General features: G+C 39.7%; 1 protein-coding gene across 3 annotated transcripts in view; it reads left to right on the top strand.

The window, feature by feature from the left end:
* wu:fb13g09 (ATP-binding cassette sub-family C member 5) overlaps window positions 1–19,311 on the top strand; it is a 112,854-nt gene that overhangs the window by 12,667 nt on the left and 80,876 nt on the right. For 2 of the 3 annotated variants that reach the window (XM_061892126.1, XM_061892125.1), the window contains exon 2: window positions 10,862–11,063. In XM_061892126.1, the coding sequence (XP_061748110.1) occupies window positions 10,873–11,063 (191 nt within the window). In that variant the 5' untranslated portion in view covers window positions 10,862–10,872. Of the gene's footprint in view, window positions 1–7,752; window positions 7,799–10,861; window positions 11,064–19,311 lie in introns of those variants that run through there. The other variant, XM_061892124.1, reaches the window with a different exon arrangement.

Raw genomic sequence — 19,311 nt, 5'->3', positions numbered from 1 at the left:
TGTTTTAATAGTTTCTGCTGGTGGTGTGCCTCCGCATTTTTTCACCGCCAAAAACGTGCCTTGGCTCAAAAAAGGTTGAAAAACACTACATTATTTAACATCAACGCAGAGCTATGTTCTTGCTAAAATGACTTAAAGGGCAAAAATGTTGTGGACATTTTTATACCCTGTGATAGTGTATAAACCAGTGTTTTTCAACCACTGTGCCGCGGCGCACACTCGTGAGATACAGTCTGGGTTGCCGTGGGAGATTGTCTAATTTCACCTATTTGGGTTAAAAATATTTTTTGCAAACCAGTAATTATAGTCTGCAAATGATGTGTTGTTGTTGAGTGTCGATGCTGCCTAGAGCTCTTCCATATCAGTAGGTGGCAGCCGGTAGCTAATTGCTTTGTAGATGTAGGAAACAGCGGGAGGCAGCATGCAGGTAAAAAAGTTTCTAATGCTTAAACCAAAAATAAATAAGGTGGGTGCCCCTAAGAAAAGGCATTGAAGCTTAGGGAAGGCTATGCAGAACCAAACTAAAATTGAACATGCAACAAAAATAAACAAAATCAGAATGCTGGACGACAGCAAAGACTTGCTGTGGAGCAAAGACAGCGTCCACAAAGTACATCCGAACATGACATGACAATCAACAATGTCCCCACGAATAAAGATAAAAACAACGGAAATATTCTTGATTGCTAAAACAAAGTATATGCGGGAAATATCGCTCAAAGGAAGACATAAAACTGCTACAGGAAAATACCAAAAAGAGAAAAAGCCACCAAAATAGGAGCGCAAGACAAGAAGTAAAAGACTACACACAGGAAAACAGCAAAAAAGTCCAAAAAAGTCAGAGTGTGATGTGACAGGTGGTGACAGTACACCTACTTTGAGACAAGTTTTTTCATATTTTCTGCTGGTGGTGCTCCACCACATTTTTTCACCGCAAATAATGTGCCTTGACTCAAAAAAGGTTGAAGAACACTGCATTATTTAACATCAGCGCAGAGCTATGTTCTTGCTAAAATGATTTAAAGGGCAAACATTTTGTGGACATTTTTATACCCTGTTTTGATTGATTGAATGATACTTTTATTAGTAGATTGCACAGTTCAGTACATATTCCGTACAATTGACCACTAAATGGTAACACCCGAATAAGTTTTTCAACTTGTTTAATTCGGGGGTCCACGTTAATCAATTCATGGTACAAATATCAACATAATACAGTCATCACACAAGTTAATCATCATAGTATGTACATTGAATTATTTACATTATTTACAATCCGGGGGGTGGGATGAGGAGCTTTGGTTGATATCAGAACTTCAGTCATCAACAATTGCATCAACAGAGAAATGTGGACATTGAAACAGTGTAGGTCTTATTTAGTAGGATATGTACAGCCAGCAGAGAACATAGTGAGTTCACATAGCATAAGAACAAGTATATACATTAGAAGTACATTTGAGTTGTTTATAATCCGGGGAGATGGGATGTGAATGGAGGAGGGTATTAGTAAAGTGTTGAAGTTGCCTGGAGGTGTTTTTTTTAAGAGCGGTTTTGAAGGAATATAGAGATGCACTTACTTTTATACCTGTTGGGAGTGCATTCCACATTGATGTGGCATAGAAAGAGAATGAGTTAAGACCTTTGTTAGATCGAAATCTGGGTTTAACGTGGTAGTGTATTAACTTATCCAAATATGTCCTTTACTTGTCTGCAGGTACTTTCTCATAGAAGTTGAGCCCTTAAGGCAGGCGTGTCAGATAATTTGTTAATGGCCCCCGGCCCATTCTAAAAAATACTTTAATAAAAATTTCAAACATAAAAGAGTAAACAGTGACATGTAACAAGAAAAAGTTGCAGTGTTGACACTAATAACACAAAGCTGCCATGCGGACTGTTATTTACCTGCTCATTTTATTAAATTAAGTCTTGCTTCATTATTATCAATTTTAACCAACAAATACATCCAAATGTAATGAAACAGTCAAAAAACACAACAAGTGCAAAACTTCATAAAGTATAAACCAAATATAAAAAATAATAATAATGATATACACCTCACAGAATGATACAATGTTGTAGTCGTAATGATTTGTGCAGTCCTTTGAGACATTTGTGATTTGGGGCTATATAAATAAACATTGATTGATTGATTGATTGAAAGCAAATACAAAACCAGACCAAAAAAAAGTTAAATAATAAGTACAAAGCAAAATGTAAGCCCTTATGGCTGTCCATATGATCTTATTGTTCTATCTTTATATATTTTTTTCAATTGGAATATATTTTTACAGTCTTTTATCTCACTATAAAGAGAATTCCACAATTTTACCCCCACCACTAATGTACACATTTGTTTTAAAGTTGTCCTTGAATGTTGCTGTTTGAAACGACCTTTTCTTCTATGCTCTGTACTCTCAGAAGTGATGACAAACATTTTTTGTAAATTTGCTGGTTATGTTTTACTTTTAGCCTTAAACATGACACAATGTCTGTAGCTTTACTAGCTCCTGAAGTTTTAATAGTAATATGTTAGTGTGTTCTAAGTAATCTACTTTATGAATAATTCTTATAGCTCTTTTCTGTAGTTGATACAATGCCTTTGTTACTCTGTGTTCCCCCACACTTCCACACAGTAGCTGATATATGGCAATATAAGTGCACAATACAATATATGCATTGCCCTATAATCTAACAAATATTTTACCTTGTTTATTATAAAAATACTCTTAGACATCTTTTTTCGTACATGTGCAATATGATATTTCCATGTCAGACCGTCATCCAGTATCACTCCTAAAAATCTAAGTTCAGTAACCCTTTCAATATCAATTCCATCTATTGACCCTTTGATGGTTTCCTCCCTTTTCCTCTTAACATCAGCGCCGAGCTATATTCTTGCTAAAGTGACTTAAAAGGCAAACGTGTTGTGGACATTTTTATACACCGTGATAGTGTATTAACTAATCCCAATATGTCCTTTAATTGTCTGCAGATACTTTCTCATAGAAGTTAAGCCCTTAAGGGAATTCTAAGACAGGGTTCACCAACCTTTTTGAAACCAAGAGCTACTTCTTGGGTACTGATTAATGCAAAGGGCTACCAGTTTAATACACACTTGAATAAATTGCCAGAAATAGCCAATTTGCTCAATTTACCTTTAACTCTATGTTATTATTAATAATTAATGATATTTATTTTTGTGGAAACACTGATCATCTTAATGATTTCTCACAAATATACAGTGGGGCAAAAAAGCATTTAGTCAGCCACCGATTGTGCAAGTTCTCCCACTTAAAATGATGACAGAGGTCTGTAATTTTCATCATAGATACACTTCAACTGTGAGAGACAGAATGTGAAAAAAAAATCCAGGAATTCACATTGTAGGAATTTTGAAGAATTTATTTGTAAATTATGGTGGGAAATAAGTATTTGGTCAACTATTCAAAGCACTCACTGATGGAAGGAGGTTTTGGCTCAAAATCTCACGATACATGGCCCCATTCATTCTTTCCTTAACACGGATCAATCGTCCTGTCCCCTTAGCAGAAAAACAGCCCCAAAGCATGATTTTTCCACACCCATGCTTCACAGTAGGTTTGGTGTTCTTGGGATACAACTCAGTATTGTTCTTCCTCCAAACACGACCAGTTGAGTTTTTACCAAAATAGATACAGGGATGATACAGCAGAGGATTGGGAGAATGTTATGTGGTCAGATGAAACCAAACTAGAACTTTTTGGTATAAACTCAACTCATCGTGTTTGGAGGAAGAAGAATACTGAGTTGCATCCTAAGAACACCATACCCACCTATAGAAACAGATAAATATCAATGTGCAACACTTTATTTTTATATTTTCTCTAAGTGCAAATTTTTCAAATTGAACATTTTGAAATGATCACTTCTAAAACGGTCTTGTGAAATCACAATATCCCATTTTAACTAGCTAGCCACTAACATTTTTTTTAACAAATCCTGAATTACTTTGCACCATGTGTGTACAAATAATAACTCATGTAAAATACAAAAGTCAACTCTCACATTTTTAAATAAATCATGTCACACTTTGAACTGGACACCAAATCTGTTATCTGTTGCTTTGTCAGTTAGTGGGAAGCCTGTCATTGCATGCTGTTAACTAGTGTGTTGTACTCTGGTGTGTCACTTGACACTGCAACTCGGAGTGAGTCTTGCAGATGTGCATCAGTGAAAAATGTTCTGTGTTTGTTCTTGATGAAGTTCATGTCAGAAAAGGTTAATTCACAAAGATAAGTTGAAGCAAACAGGCTTGCAACCTTCATAGCCACTGCGCATACACCACTGTACTTTTCTGTGTCAACAAGGCACCAAAAGTTTGGTGCAGCCTGGTGGGCTTTAAATTTAAAATGTTCAGGAAAGAAGAGCTCCTCTCTGAGCTGCAACCTTATCGTGGTAGAGGAGTTTGCGTGTCCCAATGATCCTAGGAGCTATGTTGTCCGGGGGCATAAAGCCCCCTGGTAGGGTCTCCCAAGGCAAACAGGTTCTAGATGAGGGATCAGACAAAGAGCAGCTCGAAGACCTTTATGAAGATGAAAAACCATGGACCCAGATTTCCCTCGCCCGGACGCGGGTCACCGGGGCCCCCCTCTGGAGCCAGGCCCGGAGGTGGGGCACGATGGCGAGCGCATGGTGGCCGGGCCTGTTCCCATGGGGCCCGGCCGGGCACAGCCTGAAGAGGCAACGTGGGTCACCCCTCCAATGGGCTCACCACCCATAGCAGGGGCCATAGAGGTCGGGTGCATTGTGAGCTGGGCGACAGCCGAAGGCAGGGCACTTGGCGGTCCGATCCTCGGCGACAGAAGCTAGCTCTTGGGACGTGGAACGTCACGTCACTGGGGGGGAAAGAGCCTGAGCTAGTGCGCGAAGTCGAGAAATTCCGGCTGGATATAGTCGGACGCACTTCGACGCACAGCAAGGGCTCTGGAACCACTTCTCTCGAGAGGGATTGGACCCTCTTCCACTCTGGCGTTGCCGGCAGTGAGAGGCGACGGGCTGGGGTGGCAATTCTTGTTTCCCCCCGGCTCAAAGCCTGTACGTTGGAGTTCAACCCGGTGGACGAAAGGGTAGCCTCCCTCCACCTTCGGGTGGGGGGACGGGTCCTGACTGTTGTTTGTGCTTATGCACCAAACAGCAGTTCAGAGTACCCACCCTTTTTGGGAACACTCGAGGGAGTACTGGAAAGTGCTCCCCCGGGTGATTCCCTTGTCCTACTGGGAGACTTCAACGCTCACTTTGGCAACGACAGTGAAACCTGGAGAGGCGTGATTGGGAAGAATGGCCGCCCGGATCTGAACCCGAGTGCTGTTTTGTTATTGGACTTTTGTGCTCGTCACAGTTTGTCGATAACAAACACCATGTTCAAACATAAGGGTGTCCATATGTGCACTTGGCACCAGGACACCCTAGGCTGCAGTTCCATGATCGACTTTGTAGTTGTGTCATCGGATTTGCGGCCTCATGTTTTGGACACTCGGGTGAAGAGAGGGGCGGAGCTTTCTACCGATCACCACCTGGTGGTGAGTTGGCTGCGATGGTGGGGGAGGATGCCGGACAGACCTGGGAGGCCCAAACGCATTGTGAGGGTCTGCTGGGAACGTCTGGCAGAGTCTCCTGTCAGACAAAGTTTCAATTCCCACCTCCGGAAGAACTTTGAACATGTCACGAGGGAGGTGCTGGACATTGAGTCCGAGTTGACCACGTTCCGCACCTCTATTGTCGAGGCGGCAGATCGGAGCTGTGGCCGCAAGGTAGTTGGTGCCTGTCGGGGCGGCAATCCTAAAACCCCTTGGTGGACACCAGCGGTGAGGGATGCCGTCAAGCTGAAGAAGGAGTCCTATCTGGTCCTTTTGGCTCAAAGGACTCCGGAGGCAGTGGACAGGTACCGACAGGCCAAGCGGTGTGCAGCTTCAGCGGTCGCGGAGGCAAAAACTCGGACATGGGAAGAGTTCGGGGAAGCCATGGAAAACGACTTCCGGACGGCTTCGAAGCGATTCTGGACCACCGTCCGCCGCCTCAGGAAGGGGAAGCAGTGCACTATCAACACCGTGTATGGTGCGGATGGTGTTCTGCTGACCTCGACTGCGGATGTTGTGGATAGGTGGAAGGAATACTTCGAAGACCTCCTCAATCCCACCAACACGTCTTCCTATGAGGAAGCAGTGCCTGGGGAATCTGTGGTGGACTCTCCTATTTCTGGGGCTAAGGTTGCTGAGGTAGTTAAAAAGCTCCTCGGTGGCAAGGCCCCAGGGGTGGACGAGACCCGCCCGGAGTTCCTTAAGGCTCTGGATGCTGTGGGGCTGTCTTGGTTGACAAGACTTTGCAGCATCGCGTGGACATCGGGGGCGGTACCTCTGGATTGGCAGACCGGGGTGGTGGTTCCTCTCTTTAAGAAGGGGGACCGGAGGGTGTGTTCCAACTATCGTGGGATCACACTCCTCAGCCTTCCCGGTAAGGTTTATTCAGGTGTACTGGAGAGGAGGCTACGTCGGATAGTCGAACCTCGGATTCAGGAGGAACAGTGTGGTTTTCGTCCTGGTCGTGGAACTGTGGACCAGCTCTATACTCTCGGCAGGGTTCTTGAGGGTGCATGGGAGTTTGCCCAACCAGTCTACATGTGCTTTGTGGACTTGGAGAAGGCATTCGACCGTGTCCCTCGGGAAGTCCTGTGGGGAGTGCTCAGAGAGTATGGGGTATCGGACTGTCTTATTGTGGCGGTCCGTTCCCTGTACGATCAGTGCCAGAGCTTGGTTCGCATTGCCGGCAGTAAGTCGAACACATTTCCAGTGAGGGTTGGACTCCGCCAAGGCTGTCCTTTGTCACCGATTCTGTTCATAACTTTTATGGACAGAATTTTTAGGCGCAGTCAAGGCGTTGAGGGGTTCCGGTTTGGTAACCGCAGGATTAGGTCTCTGCTTTTTGCAGATGATGTGGTCCTGATGGCTTCATCTGACCGGGATCTTCAGCTCTCGCTGGATCGGTTCGCAGCCGAGTGTGAAGCGACCGGAATAAGAATCAGCACCTCCAAGTCCGAGTCCATGGTTCTCGCCCGGAAAAGGGTGGAGTGCCATCTCCGGGTTGGGGAGGAGACCCTGCCCCAAGTGGAGGAGTTCAAGTACCTAGGAGTCTTGTTCACGAGTGAGGGAAGAGTGGATCGTGAGATCGACAGGCGGATCGGTGCGGCGTCTTCAGTAATGCGGACGTTGTACCGATCCGTTGTGGTGAAGAAGGAGCTGAGCCGGAAGGCAAAGCTCTCAATTTACCGGTCGATCTACGTTCCCATCCTCACCTATGGTCATGAGCTTTGGGTCATGACCAAAAGGATAAGATCACAGGTACAAGCGGCCGAAATTAGTTTCCTCCGCCGGGGGGAGGGGCTCTCCCTTAGAGATAGGGTGAGAAGCTCTGCCATCCGGGAGGAACTCAAAGTAAAGCCGCTGCTCCTCCACATCGAGAGGAGCCAGATGAGGTGGTTCGGGCATCTGGTCAGGATGCCACCCGAACGCCTCCCTAGGGAGGTGTTTAGGGCACGTCCAACCGGTAGGAGGCCACGGGGAAGACCCAGGACACGTTGGGAAGACTATGTCTCCCGGCTGGCCCGCGAACGCCTCGGGATCCCCCGGGAAGAGCTAGACGAAGTGGCTGGGGAGAGGGAAGTCTGGGTTTCCCTGCTTAGGCTGTTGCCCCCGCGACCCGACCTCGGATAAGCGGAAGATGATGGATGGATGGATGGAGGAAAGAAGAGGAAATAATTTAAAAGGTAAAAAGCTATATGAGTTTAAATCAAATTCTATTTGAGTTTTGTCTCTCTTAGAATTAAAAATGTCGAGCAAAGTGAGACCAGCTTGCTAGTAAATAAATACAATTTAAAAAATAGAGGCAGTTCACTGGTAAGTGCTGCTATTTGAGCTATTTTTAGAACAGGCCAGTGGGATACTCATCTGGTCCTTACGGGCTACCTGGTGTCCGCGGGCACCGCGTTGGTGACCCCGGAACTAAATCATTGCAATCTTGTCGAAATGAAACCTGATTGATGGGAACTATTTTTTCTTCCGCCGAGTAGGTAAGTACGTAATGTGCAAGCTTGTCTGCAGGTACTTTCTGAGAGAAGTTTAGCCCTTAAGGGAATATTCTTAGATTTTTAATCACATTTCAAGCAGTGTTGAATGGACAAGTAAGAAAAAAAAGGTGTTCCTCTTAAAAAAATATCCATTTGAAAGCTGTCTAAATGTGGCAATTCTTTATAGTTTATTGTAGGGATATTCAACTAAATTGGTTTAAAAGGCGGGACTTCCGGCAATGGCTTCCTTCTTGCATGGTAGCCTCTCAGTCCATGGTGATGCAAAACACGCTTGACTGTGGACGTTGACACCTGTGTTCCAGCAGCTTCCATATCATTGCAGACCTGCTTTTTGGTGGTTCTCGGTTGACTCTTGATCATCCTGACCAATTTTCTCTCAGCAGCAGGTGATGGCTTGCGTTTTCTTCCTGATCGTGGCAGTGACAAAACTGTGCCATGCACTTTATACTTATGAACGATTGTCTGCACAGCTGCATCTTTGAAATAGCTCAAAGTGACTTTTCTGACTTGTTTAAGTCCATGATTCGTTTTTTCAGATCTGTGCTGAGTTCCTTTCCCATTGTCGTGTTTGTAACCGAGTCTAATGACTGCGTCACATGAGCCCTGTTTAAATGGGCTCAGAGAAGTCAGCAGGTGTCGTCAATTATAATCCCTCACATTAAGTTAAGAGGCCATGCCATGAAGCTAATTTGATTTGATTGTAACTTTTCTACAGCACCAAAATTGATAACGTATGTTGCTGTATGTATACTTTTGGTCACATTTTCAGAAAACCCATGATAAACTCATAAAAGAACCAAACTCCTTGAATTTTTTTGCTGACCAACAAGCATGCTCCAATCACTCTATGAAAAAAAAAATAACAGTTGTAGAAAGTATTGGAAACTTAAGGCAGCCATGACATTATGTTCTTTACAAGTGTATGTAAACACCCAATTTATTAGGTTCCCTTCCTGTATAAGTTCTGAGGTAAACAGTTGTCGTTTTTCATACTGCGGGTGTGACTCTCTCTATGTTCTCCAACATGTTGTTGACGCAGGCAAAAGCCGTTACGGTCGTAAGAAAAGGACTTGACTGAGGCCCCCTTAGGGCCGGCCTGTAATGAATGGTCTCGCCTCCAAAATAGACCTGAAAACCCCAACGAGCGTATGAAAGAACTTCACATGACGAAGGCTGGGAAGTCAACACAGGGCGTCTTTTCATGAAACTCCCGAGCTAAAAATAGGTGTTTGTTGTGTGTTGTTTTGTACTTGACCACGGCACTGACCTTGTCACGGAACCTCGCCGTAAGAGAGGATCGGTGACGGTGCACGGACGCGCCAAAAGCTCGGATGTCCACTACAGAGCTCTTTAAATAGATAAGCGCTTAGGTCTCGCGGCATGTGGAAGGAGTCTTAGCCTCTGAGCAAGGTTGATTTTCTCAAAGTCTGGAGGCTGACTCAGCAGAAAGGAAAAGCTAAATCAGCTGATGACACTTCAGTCAAATGTGGAAAAGCGAGACTATCTTCCACGTTCACACTGCAGAAGTGGGAATAAACAGGTTTGATGAGTGCATACATATTTATACATGTGTGGTGGTTTAAACAGGAAAGACTCCAAATGTACAGTGGGGCAAAAAAGTATTTAGTTAGCCACCGATTGTGCAAGTTCTCCCACTTAAAATGATGACAGAGGTCTGTAATTTTCATCATAGGTACACTTCAACTGTGAGAGACATAATGTGGAAAAAAAATCCAAGAATTCACATTATAGGAATTTTAAATAATTTATTTGTAAATTATGGTGGAAAATAAGTGTTTGGTCAACCATTCAAAGCTCTCACTGATGGAAGGAGGTTTTGGCTCAAAATCTCACGATACATGGCCCCATTCATTCTTTCCTTAACACGGATCAATCGTCCTGTCCCCTTAGCAGAAAAACAGCCCCAAAGCATGATGTTTCCACCCCCATGCTTCACAGTAGGCGTGGTGTTCTTGGGATGCAACTCAGTATTCTTCTTCCTCCAAACACGACCAGTTGAGTTTATACCAAAATGGATACATGGATGATACAGCAGAGGATTGGGAGAATGTCATGTGGTCAGATGAAACCAAAATAGAACTTTTTGGTATAAACTCAACTTGTCGTGTTTGGAGGAAGAAGAATACCGAGTTGCATCCCAAGAACACCATACCTACTGTGAAGCATGGGGGTGGAAACATCATGCTTTGGGGCTGTTTTTCTGCTAAGGGGACAGGACAATTGACCTGTGTTAAGGAAAGAATGAATGGGGCCATGTATCGTGAAATTTTGAGCCAAAACCTCCTTCCATCAGTGAGAGCTTTGAATGGTTGACCAAATACTTATTTTTCACCATAATTTACAAATAAATTATTTAAAATTCCTACATTTTGAATTCCTGGATTTTTTTTCACATTCTGTCTCTCACAGTTGAAGTGTACCTATGATGAAAATTACAGACCTCTATCATCATTTTAAGTGGGAGAACTTACACAATCGGTGGCTGACTAAATACTTTTTTGCCCCACTGATGGACTGACTGAAGCTTTTATTAGTAGATTGCACAGTACAGTACGTATTCTGTACCATTGACCACTAAAAGTTAACACCCGAGTAGATTTTTCAACTTGTTTAAGTCGGGGTCCACGTTAATCAATTCATGGTAAAGATTTAAATCAATAACTTTCTCAAGCAACTTTTTTGCATCGGATTGACGCTGGTTTTCCTGTCCCCCGTCCACAGGCCGTCCCGCCATGTCCGCCCTTTTTCCCGATGCCCTTGAAGCGGCCGAGCGACCTGATGGCCTGCCGCTGGCCTCCCTGCAGCCGCCATCCGAGCTGGAAGAGGAGGAAGAGGCCGAGGTGTCGGTGGAGCGGGGGCCGAAAAGACGGGGCCGTTACCGTCACAGCATCCAGCTTCTGAAGCCCTTCAGGATAACGCACAAGTAAACGCCTCATTCTTTGACATGTTTCAAACAAATCTTGTTGATGTTTTTTCGTCTCTAATCTGCCGACACCTTGTTTGCCGAGTCATGCTTCGTCCCTCACAGCAGATTGTACTGCAAAGATATACACTAATGGCGCCTCTTAGAAAGGGCTGTTCAGGTGGCGACCCGCAGACCAATTCCTAAAACACTTGGGTCATATGAAGGATCTGTGACATTCGCTTTCGCAGTAGGTCCTTAAATACAGCAGGATACTCCTATCAAATGGAGGGTCTTGGCTCGCGTTACTTTTCAGTACATCGTAAAAAAATAGTAAAACGCTTTTAAACGATAAATAAATGGGTTGTACTTGTATAGCGCTTTTCTACCTTCAAGGTACTCAAGGCGCTTTGACACTACTTCCAGATGATCATATCTGCTGTACAGGTTTACTTTAGAAAAGAGAAGTGTCGGATACTTCTCATGACCTTATTTTTATTTGACTTTATTAAATGTTTGGGAAGCATTTTATTAAACCCAACCACATTTCTTTTAAGTAATATAGAAATTTATCAGAGCTGTTTGTTATTAAAAAAATGCTATTAAAAAAGTATGCATTTTGAATCGAGAAATCGATTCTCGATCAAATTGTTACCCCGGATGTTATGGCGGAAGTGAAACCACACTAAACTCGAGCGGCCATGGCGCCCACGGCTACTGCTAATGTCAACATGACCACGAATGGCGACGTGGGGCAAAAGGTGTTGCAGTATGAGAAGTTTATCGACGAAGTCTTGAAGAAGGATTTACAGTAAGAGACGTGTCACCGTGAATGACCTGTGGTTTGCTTTCCGTGCTCGGTTTCACCAATAAACGATAGCTGTTAACTTGCAGTAAAAGATCAGTAAACATGTCAACATACTAAGTACGATCCCTGTTTCCATATGAGTTGGGAAATTTTGTCAGATGTGAATGTGAACGGAGTGCAGTGATTTGTGGATCGTTTTCAACCCATATTCAGTTGAGTATGCTACAAAGGCAACATATTTGATGTTCAAATTGATAAACATTTTTTTGTTGTTGCAAATAATCATTAACTTTGGAATTTGATGCCAGCAACACGTGACAAAGAAATTGGGAAAGGTGGCAATAAATACTGATAAAAGTTGAGGAACGCTCATCAAACACTTATATGGAACGTCCCACAGGTGTGCAGGCTAATTGGGAACAGTTGGGTCTCATGATTGGGTATAAAAGCAGCTTCCATGAAATGCTAAGTAATTCATAAACAAGGATGGGGTGAAGGTCACCACTTTGCAAGCAAATTGTCGAACAGTTTTAGAACAACATTTCTCAACGAGCAATTGCAAGGAATTTAGGGATTTTACCATCTACGGTCCGTAAAATCATCAAGAAGTTCAGAGAATCTGGAGAAATCAATGCACATAAGCGATGATATTAAGGACTTTTGATCCCTCAGGCTATACTGCATCAAAACCCGACATCCGTGTGTAAAGGATATCACCACATGGGCTCAGGAACACCTCATAAAACCACTGTCAGTAACAACAGTTGGTCGCCACATCTGTAAGTGCAAGTTAAAACTCTATTATGCAAAGGAAAACCTAATTATCAACAATTGTGGGTTCTTCCGAGGATGTTGTAGTCGTAATGATTTGTGCAGTCCTTTGAGACATTTGTGATTTGGGGCTATATAAATAAACATTGATTGATTGATTGATTGATTGATTGACCCCCAAAACTTTAATCAAATTGAATCTTGTAGCGCCCAAAGATTACATTTTTAAATGCTAAAATAAAAAATATATGTTTATATACTGTATGTGTTTTTAGCATAACAAATGTTTAGACACCTCTGACAAGAAATATTACAAGCTTTCAAAATAAAAATAAAATATACTAAAAATGTAAACAAAATTTAGTTAGTTATTTGAAAAATAAACTAATACTAACTTATGAAGTAATCAATTTGAAAATGACTATTTTTATCATTGATATTTTTGTACAGGCAGAATTTTTAACACAAGGTTACACAGTTTTCATAATCATATTATTATTTTTATTTTCATTCTATTTTTACTTGACAAAAAAAACGTTACGTTAAAACTGGTATGGAATGAAAATAAGAAATGTTGTAAATAATAATCAATAATGATATACTTATAGTCACCTATAATACAAAGATGACAATGTTGAAGCATTTTTTGTTGATAAAAAAAATACCAATATGGCCCCACATAATTAGACTTTTCATTATGTGGCCCTTGGTGGAAAAAGATTGGACACCTCTGAACTTAAGTATCAAAAGTATTGATATTTTGATTTGAAAATCGATATGAAGGCATAAAGATCTGGTGTTGACACATCACTAATATGAGTAGGAATTCTCAAAGTGCGGTTTGTGTACCGTTAGCGGCATTGTATGCCAAAGAATCACTTGATTAAAGTGTAGTGTTTTATTTTCCTATCTTCAAACAGTGTTACTGTTCAAACTGTGTGTAATTTTCCAATTGTTAAAAAAATATATTACATATAATTGTTAAATAAAACCTCAGGCTTGAGTTTAATGCATACTTCTGCCTACTACGCTACTGTATTTTAATGTTGGTACTTGGAGAGACACGTTTTTTCTAAGGTGGTACTTGTTGAAAAAAGATTGACAACCACTAATATATAGAGAGGATCTTTTTACATCACAATTTTAACTTTTACTTTTCATGCAAGTCTAAAAAGAAGTTAAGCACTGGAAAAAGAACATACTTATTTAGATTCAATTTGTCTTTTAACGTTTCTTGTCAAGGTGGATCCCTTTTTTTCTTCGAGACTTTTTCTTCAACTTTACCGTTATAGCCAGGACGTCACATATGTTGAACTAAATTAGTTTGTCTCCTACGGGACCTCAGTTGTCTCACATATTGACTGTTAACACTTGTGAATACAGCAGATGTCTTTCTATAGATAATAGATTACATAAGACTAGATCAGGGGCAGATTAGCTGTCAATCAACTCCGCAGCGCTGGCAAGTCCAGTTATAAGCGACTTTGTGCTTGCAAATCTAGTGAGTCGCAGGTTGCACTTTTTTGGACTTGTTATTTTAACATGTTGTTGCTTATTTGGGTTTGCTTTTCTGTCTGGGCCGCAGGTAGATTGTGTTTGATGCACGTTGTGAAATTTGTCATTTACACGGAAAGATTTTGGATATATTTATTTACATACTTTAATTGTTTCCAAATGGTGTCAGTAACACGGCAGTAAAACGGCTGAGCAAACAAAACAGACGTCATCGTCATGGACACACTCGCTGCGGAAACTAGCTAAACGATCAATAATTCCACGGCGATGTTTTGGTGGATTTATTGAGGAGTTTGTGAAACTGAAACAATACAGACACTCGTAAATAGAGATGTCCGATAATGGCTTTTTTGTCGATATTTCGATATTGTCCAACTCTTAATTACTGATTCCGATATCAACCGATACGATATATACAGTCGTGGAATCAACACTTTATTATGCCTAATTTTGTTGTGATGTCCCGCTGGATCCATTAAACAATGTAACAAAGTTTTCCAACATAAATCAACTCAAGTTATGGCAAAAAATGCCAACATGGCACTGGCATATTTATTGAAGTCACAAAGTGCATTATTTTTTTTAACATGCCTCAAAACAGCAGCTTGGAATTTGGGACATGCTCTCCCTGAGAGAGCTTGAGGAGGTTGAGGTGGGCGGGGTTGGGGAGGGGGGTAGGATTTAGCGGGGGGTGTATATTAGAATAGATTGTAGCATCCCGGAAGAGTTAGTGCTGCAAGGGATTCTGGGTATTTGTTCTGTTGTGTTACGGTGCGGATTTTTTCCTGAAATGTGTTTGTAATTCTTGTTTGGTGTGGGTTAACAGTGTGGCGCATATTTGTAACAGTGTTAAAGTTGTTAATACGGCCATCCTCAATGTGGCCTGTATGGCTGTTGAGCTAGTATGCCTTGCATTCACTTTTGTGTGTGAAAAGCTGCAGATATTATGTGACTGGCCCTACATGCAAAGGCAGTGCCTTTAAGGTTTATTGGTGCTCTTTACTTTTCCCTACGTCCTTGTACTACTCCGTACAGCGATGTTTTAAAAAGTCATAAATTTTACTTTTTGAAACAAATACCGATAATTTCCGATATCACATTTTAAAGCATTTATCGGCCGATTATATCTGCAGTCCGATATTATTGGTGATTTCTAGTAAACATATTAGCTAATGCTAACGGCGCTAGCTTAATTACATTACAATAGCACATACAAATATGCACTGGTACAGACATCACACATGGGACGGTTTAGTAAGTAAGATTTGTTTTAGTTATATTGTAAAAATTACAGTCGTCGCCTGGAATGATGAATGACTAATCCATACGAATAGAAACAATATGGACGATTAGAAAACCGAACCGCGCTTCTACTTCCGGTTCAAAGCTTTAAACAGCAGGAATTCACATTACCCAGCAGCACCTGCAGTAAACTTGAACAAAAGCTGGTGCCATCGCACAAACAATAACACACCACTTAAAAGTCTTTGCACGTATTTAAAGAAAACTGTTGGCATTTTTGGCTCTCAGCAAAGAAATCCATAAATTAGTCACACTGTTTTATAAGCCGCAGGGTTCAAAGTGCAGGACAAAAATTGCAGCTAGTAGTTTGCATTTACTGAATATTAAAGTACGATCACATTGCAGACATACTGCCTACGCTCCAGACATTTCCTGTGCTTTTTTCAGTGGTCCAATTTTTTGTGCATCACTACTCAACAGTGAACAATTGGTTAGCTATGTATATCCATTCATTCATTATGACTTTAATTTGTTTTCACGTTAAAAACTCTCATTTTTAAGGTGTGGCGGCTTTTATTTAATCGTTTACACAGTAACTAATAAAAAAAATATAAAATCTGGACTGCTTGGAGTGCATGGAACCTTAAGTATGCAGACAGTTATTTTTTTCAACATTTTATTTTGTTCAATTCACACATATTAAAAGTGTAATGTTATTGTTGATTACGTGCATTTATTGGAAATAAATATTAAAATGGCTTAAAAAAGAGGGGAAAACAGCCTTTTTATAGATATATGCACACTAGTTCTAGCTAATAGGCTGTTCTAGTTTTTATTTTTATTTATTTTTATTACCTTGTTATTATTATTATTATTATTAATTTTATTATTATTTATTTTTTAATACACTATAGCACTTTGAGGTTGTTTGCTCAATGTAATGTGATTTTTACAAATAAAATCTATAAATAAAAAATCTGTGAATGTTATGGCAATAAACAGAACATTTGTTTATTTTAATAATTTCCCCTGCAATACAAAATTAGGCTCTAAACTATATTTTATTTATATTTTATATTATATTATACTATATTATTATTTATAAGCTGTAAAGTACATTTTATTTATATTTTATTTTGTTTATTTTACACGATTAATCCGAGTAATCAATAGATTACTCCATACTTTCCAACCTTGAGACCTCCGATTTCGGGAGGTAGTGGGTGGGGTGGGGGCGTGGTCGGTGGGGGAGTGGGGGCGTGGTTAAGAGGGGAGGAGTATATAGCTAAAATTCACCAAGTCAAGTATTTTCATATATATATATATATATATATATATATATATATATATATATATATATATATATATATATATATATATATATATATATATACATATATATATATATATATATATATATTTATATATATATATATATTTATATATATATATATATGTATGTATGTGTATATATATGTATATATATATGTATGTGTATATATATATATATATATATATATATATATATATATATATACATATGTGTATATAGATAAGGGAAATACTTGAATTTCAGTGTTCATTTATTTACACATATACACACACACATAACACTCATTTACTCATTGTTGAGCTAAAAGTTGAATTGTCCATCCTTGTTCTATTCTCTTTCAATATTTTTCTAACGATGCTGAACACCCTCTCTGATGATGCATTTCTGTGTGGCACGCACAAAAGTGCTTTCATCAAATGCACTAGAGCAGTGGTTCTCAACCTTTTTTCACTGATGTACCTCCTGTGAACATTTTTTTAATTCGAGTACCCCCTAATCAGAGCAAAGCATTTTTGGTTGAAAAAAAGAGATAAAGAAGTAAAATACAGCAATATGTCATCAGTTTCTGATTTATTAAATTGTATAACAGTGCAAAATATTGCTAATTTGTAGTGGTCTTTCTTGAACTATTTGGAAGAAAAAGATATAAAAATAACAAAACATTTTTGAAAAATAAACAAGTGATTCAATTATAAATGAAGATTTCTACACATAGAAGTAATCATCAACTTAAAGTGCCCTCTTTGGGGATTGTAATAGAGATCCATCTGGATTCATGAACTTAATTCTAAACATTTCTTCACAAAAAAAGAAATATTTAACATCAATATTTATGGAACATGTCTACAAAAAATCTATCAGTCAACACTGATTATTGCATTGTTGCATTTCTTTTCATAGTTTATGAACTTACATTCATATTTTGTTGAAGTACTATTCAATAAATATATTTATAAAGGATTTTTTAGTTGCTATTTTTTAGAATATTTAAAAAAAATCTCAAGTACCCCTTGGCATACCTCCAAGTACCCCCAGGGGTACACGTATCTCCATTTGAGAACCACTGGTCTAGTGGTTAGAGCAGGGGCCACCAGGTCGCCCGTAAGGACCAAATGAGTAGCCCGCAGGCCTGTTCTAAAAATAGCTCAAATAGCAGCACTTACCAGTGAGCTGCCTCTATTTTTTAATTTTTATTTATTTACTAGCAAGCTGGTCTCGCTTTGCTCAACATTTTTAATTCTAAGAGAGACAAAACTCAAATAGAATTGGAAAATCCAAGGATATATTTTAAAGAATTGGTCTTCACTTGTTTAAAAAAATGCATTTATTATTTTACTTTGCTTCTTATAACTTTCAGAAAGACAATTTTAGAGAAAAGATACAACTTTAAAACTGATTTTAGGATTTTTAAACACATATACCTTTTTATCTTTTAAATCCCTTCCTCTTCTTTCCTGACAATTTAAATCAATGTTCAAGTATTTTTTTATTTTTTTATTGTAAAGAATAATAAATACATTTTAATTGAATTCTTCATTTTAGCTTTTTTTTTTTCGACGAAGAATATTTGTGAAATATTTTTTCAAACTTATTATGATTAAAATTGTTCTGGCAAATCTAGAAAATCAGTAGAATCAAATTTAAATCTTATTTTAAAGTGGATTTTGACCTATTTAAAACATGTCATCAACATTTTAAAATTAATCTTAATCAAGAAAAATTACTAATGATGTTCCATAAATTCTTTTTTTAATTTTTTCAAAAAGATTCAATTTAGCTAGTTTTTCTCTTCGTTTTTTACGGTTGAATTTTGAATTTTAAAGAGTTGAAATTGAAGATAAACTATGTTTCAAAATTAAATGTTCATTTTTTTCGTGTTTTTCTCCTCTTTTAAACCGTTCAATTAAGTGTTTTTTTCATCATTTATTCTCGACAAAAATCTTCCGTAAGAGGAAAAAAAAATTACGACGGAATGACAGACAGGAATACCCATTTTTTTATATATATATAGATTTGATTTATTAAAGGTAAATTGAGCAAATTGGCTATTTTTGGCAATTTATTTAAGTGTGTATCAAACTGGTAGCCCTTCACATTAATCAGTACCCAAGAAGTAGCTCTTGGTTCCAAAAAGGTTGGTGACCGCTGGGTTAGAGTGTCCGCCCTGAGATCGGTAGGTTGTGAGTTCAAACCTTGGCCGAGTCATACCAAATACTATAAAAATGAGACCCATTACCTCCCTGCTTGACACTCAGCATCAAGGGTTGGAATTGGGGGTTAAATCACCAAAAATGATTCCTGGGCGCAGCATCGCTGCTGCTCACTGCTCCCCTCACCTCCCAGGGGGTGAACAAGGGGGAGGGTCAAATGCAGAGGACAAATTTCACCACACCTAGTGTGTGTGTGTGTGACTATGTGAAATGAAGTGAAGTGAATTATATTTATATAGCGCTTTTTCTCTAGTGACTCAAAGTACTCTACATAGTGAAACCCAATATCTAAGTTACATTTAAACCAGTGTGGGTGGCACTGGGAGCAGGTGGGTAAAGTGTCTTTGCCAAGGACACAACGGCAGTGACTAGGATGGCGGAAGCGGGGAT

This window comes from Nerophis ophidion, linkage group LG29 (genome assembly GCF_033978795.1).
Source record: "Nerophis ophidion isolate RoL-2023_Sa linkage group LG29, RoL_Noph_v1.0, whole genome shotgun sequence".
Lineage (NCBI taxonomy): Eukaryota > Metazoa > Chordata > Actinopteri > Syngnathiformes > Syngnathidae > Nerophis > Nerophis ophidion.
This window is presented reverse-complemented; position numbering and strand designations above follow the sequence as displayed.